This window comes from Trypanosoma equiperdum (genome assembly GCF_001457755.1).
Source record: "Trypanosoma equiperdum strain OVI genome assembly, contig: ctg_1270, whole genome shotgun sequence".
NCBI classification, from domain to species: Eukaryota; Euglenozoa; class Kinetoplastea; order Trypanosomatida; family Trypanosomatidae; genus Trypanosoma; species Trypanosoma equiperdum.
The window spans coordinates 464-1,568 of NW_027123250.1; the positions used below are offsets into that span (position 1 = coordinate 464).

The 1,105-nt window shown below is 46.3% G+C and overlaps 1 pseudogene across 1 annotated transcript in view; it reads right to left on the reverse strand.

Moving 5' to 3' along the window:
* Positions 1–223, reverse strand: part of TEOVI_000649800:pseudogene — a 580-nt pseudogene extending 357 nt beyond the window's left edge. The window contains exon 1 of the mRNA in view: positions 1–223. This exon is cut by the window's left edge and continues 95 nt beyond it. Coding sequence covers positions 1–223 — 223 coding nt within the window.
* Between the last annotated feature and the right edge of the window lie 882 nt (positions 224–1,105).

Here is a 1,105-nt window from a genome sequence, read left to right on the forward strand (position 1 = left end):
AGGTTGTGACACTGGTGGATTCTAAGTTGAGCACACGAAGTCGCGGTAATTCGCTAAGTGCTTCCCAGCAGGAAGCTATAGAGAGACATCCATCGAGATTCAATTTCTCTAGTGCTGTGAGGTTTGATATATGAGATATGTCTGTTAATTTCTTTAAGTAGGCGACGTCAAGTTATTTCAACGAGCGCATGGTGCAGACATTCTCAAAACAGCTATTTCCCACCTTGAAATAGCGTAGGGTCAGCGCGTTAAGCCATGACAGTTTCCTAAGATCCCCACGTCAGTTAATAATCTGTCACAATAGGCGACTTTCAATTCCTTAAGTGTTGCAACGTTGGAAATAAGTTTGATGTCACAGAATTCTTTAGATCTTTCGATTTTGAGCTTCACCAGTGATTTGCTCTCTCCTAGTTAACTGAGAGAGAAAAAACTGAGATTTACATGCCTCAACGCCAGTATCCGTAGCCTTGGTAGCATTCCAACCCTGAGCAGGCCTCCCTTAATGTCCACACAATTCTCAACGGTGAGCTCCCTCAGTAAATTGATGTTGTCTACCGCCTCGATATTGGACAAAACGTAACACCGGATCGGTTGCGAATTTCTGAGATATTTGCACCCGCTGATGAGACGTATGCCTTCGTTGGTAACATAAGTTTCGGAAAGAACCGCTACACGTAGTCGAGGCAGCTTCCCCAGTGCCTCCCAACCTTTTCGTATTTGCTTACACCCGCTAATATTCAGTTCTTTCAGTGTCGATAGGGAAGATAATGCTGACATGTCGGTTATACGACAACATATTGACAAGTTAAGTGACTGCAGCGACTTTGTTTTGGAGATCCTCTCAAGTCGTGAGTCTCAGACATCTCCGTCCTCCAAATTCAGTACCCGATGCCGTGGTTGGTGGAAGAGTGGAGGTGGATAATCTACTCCACGGGACCACACGCCACCAATTTTCTCAGTGTTGTTCGCAGCAGCGTAAAACCGTCGGTAAAAGTCGCACAAAAATGAAGTGGCAACCGTCAACGAATCTCATCAGCAGGTGCAACGTGGGTTCCTACCCTCCGCTCCCTCCCGCAAACCCCTCTTCTTTCCTGCACCTCCTCCC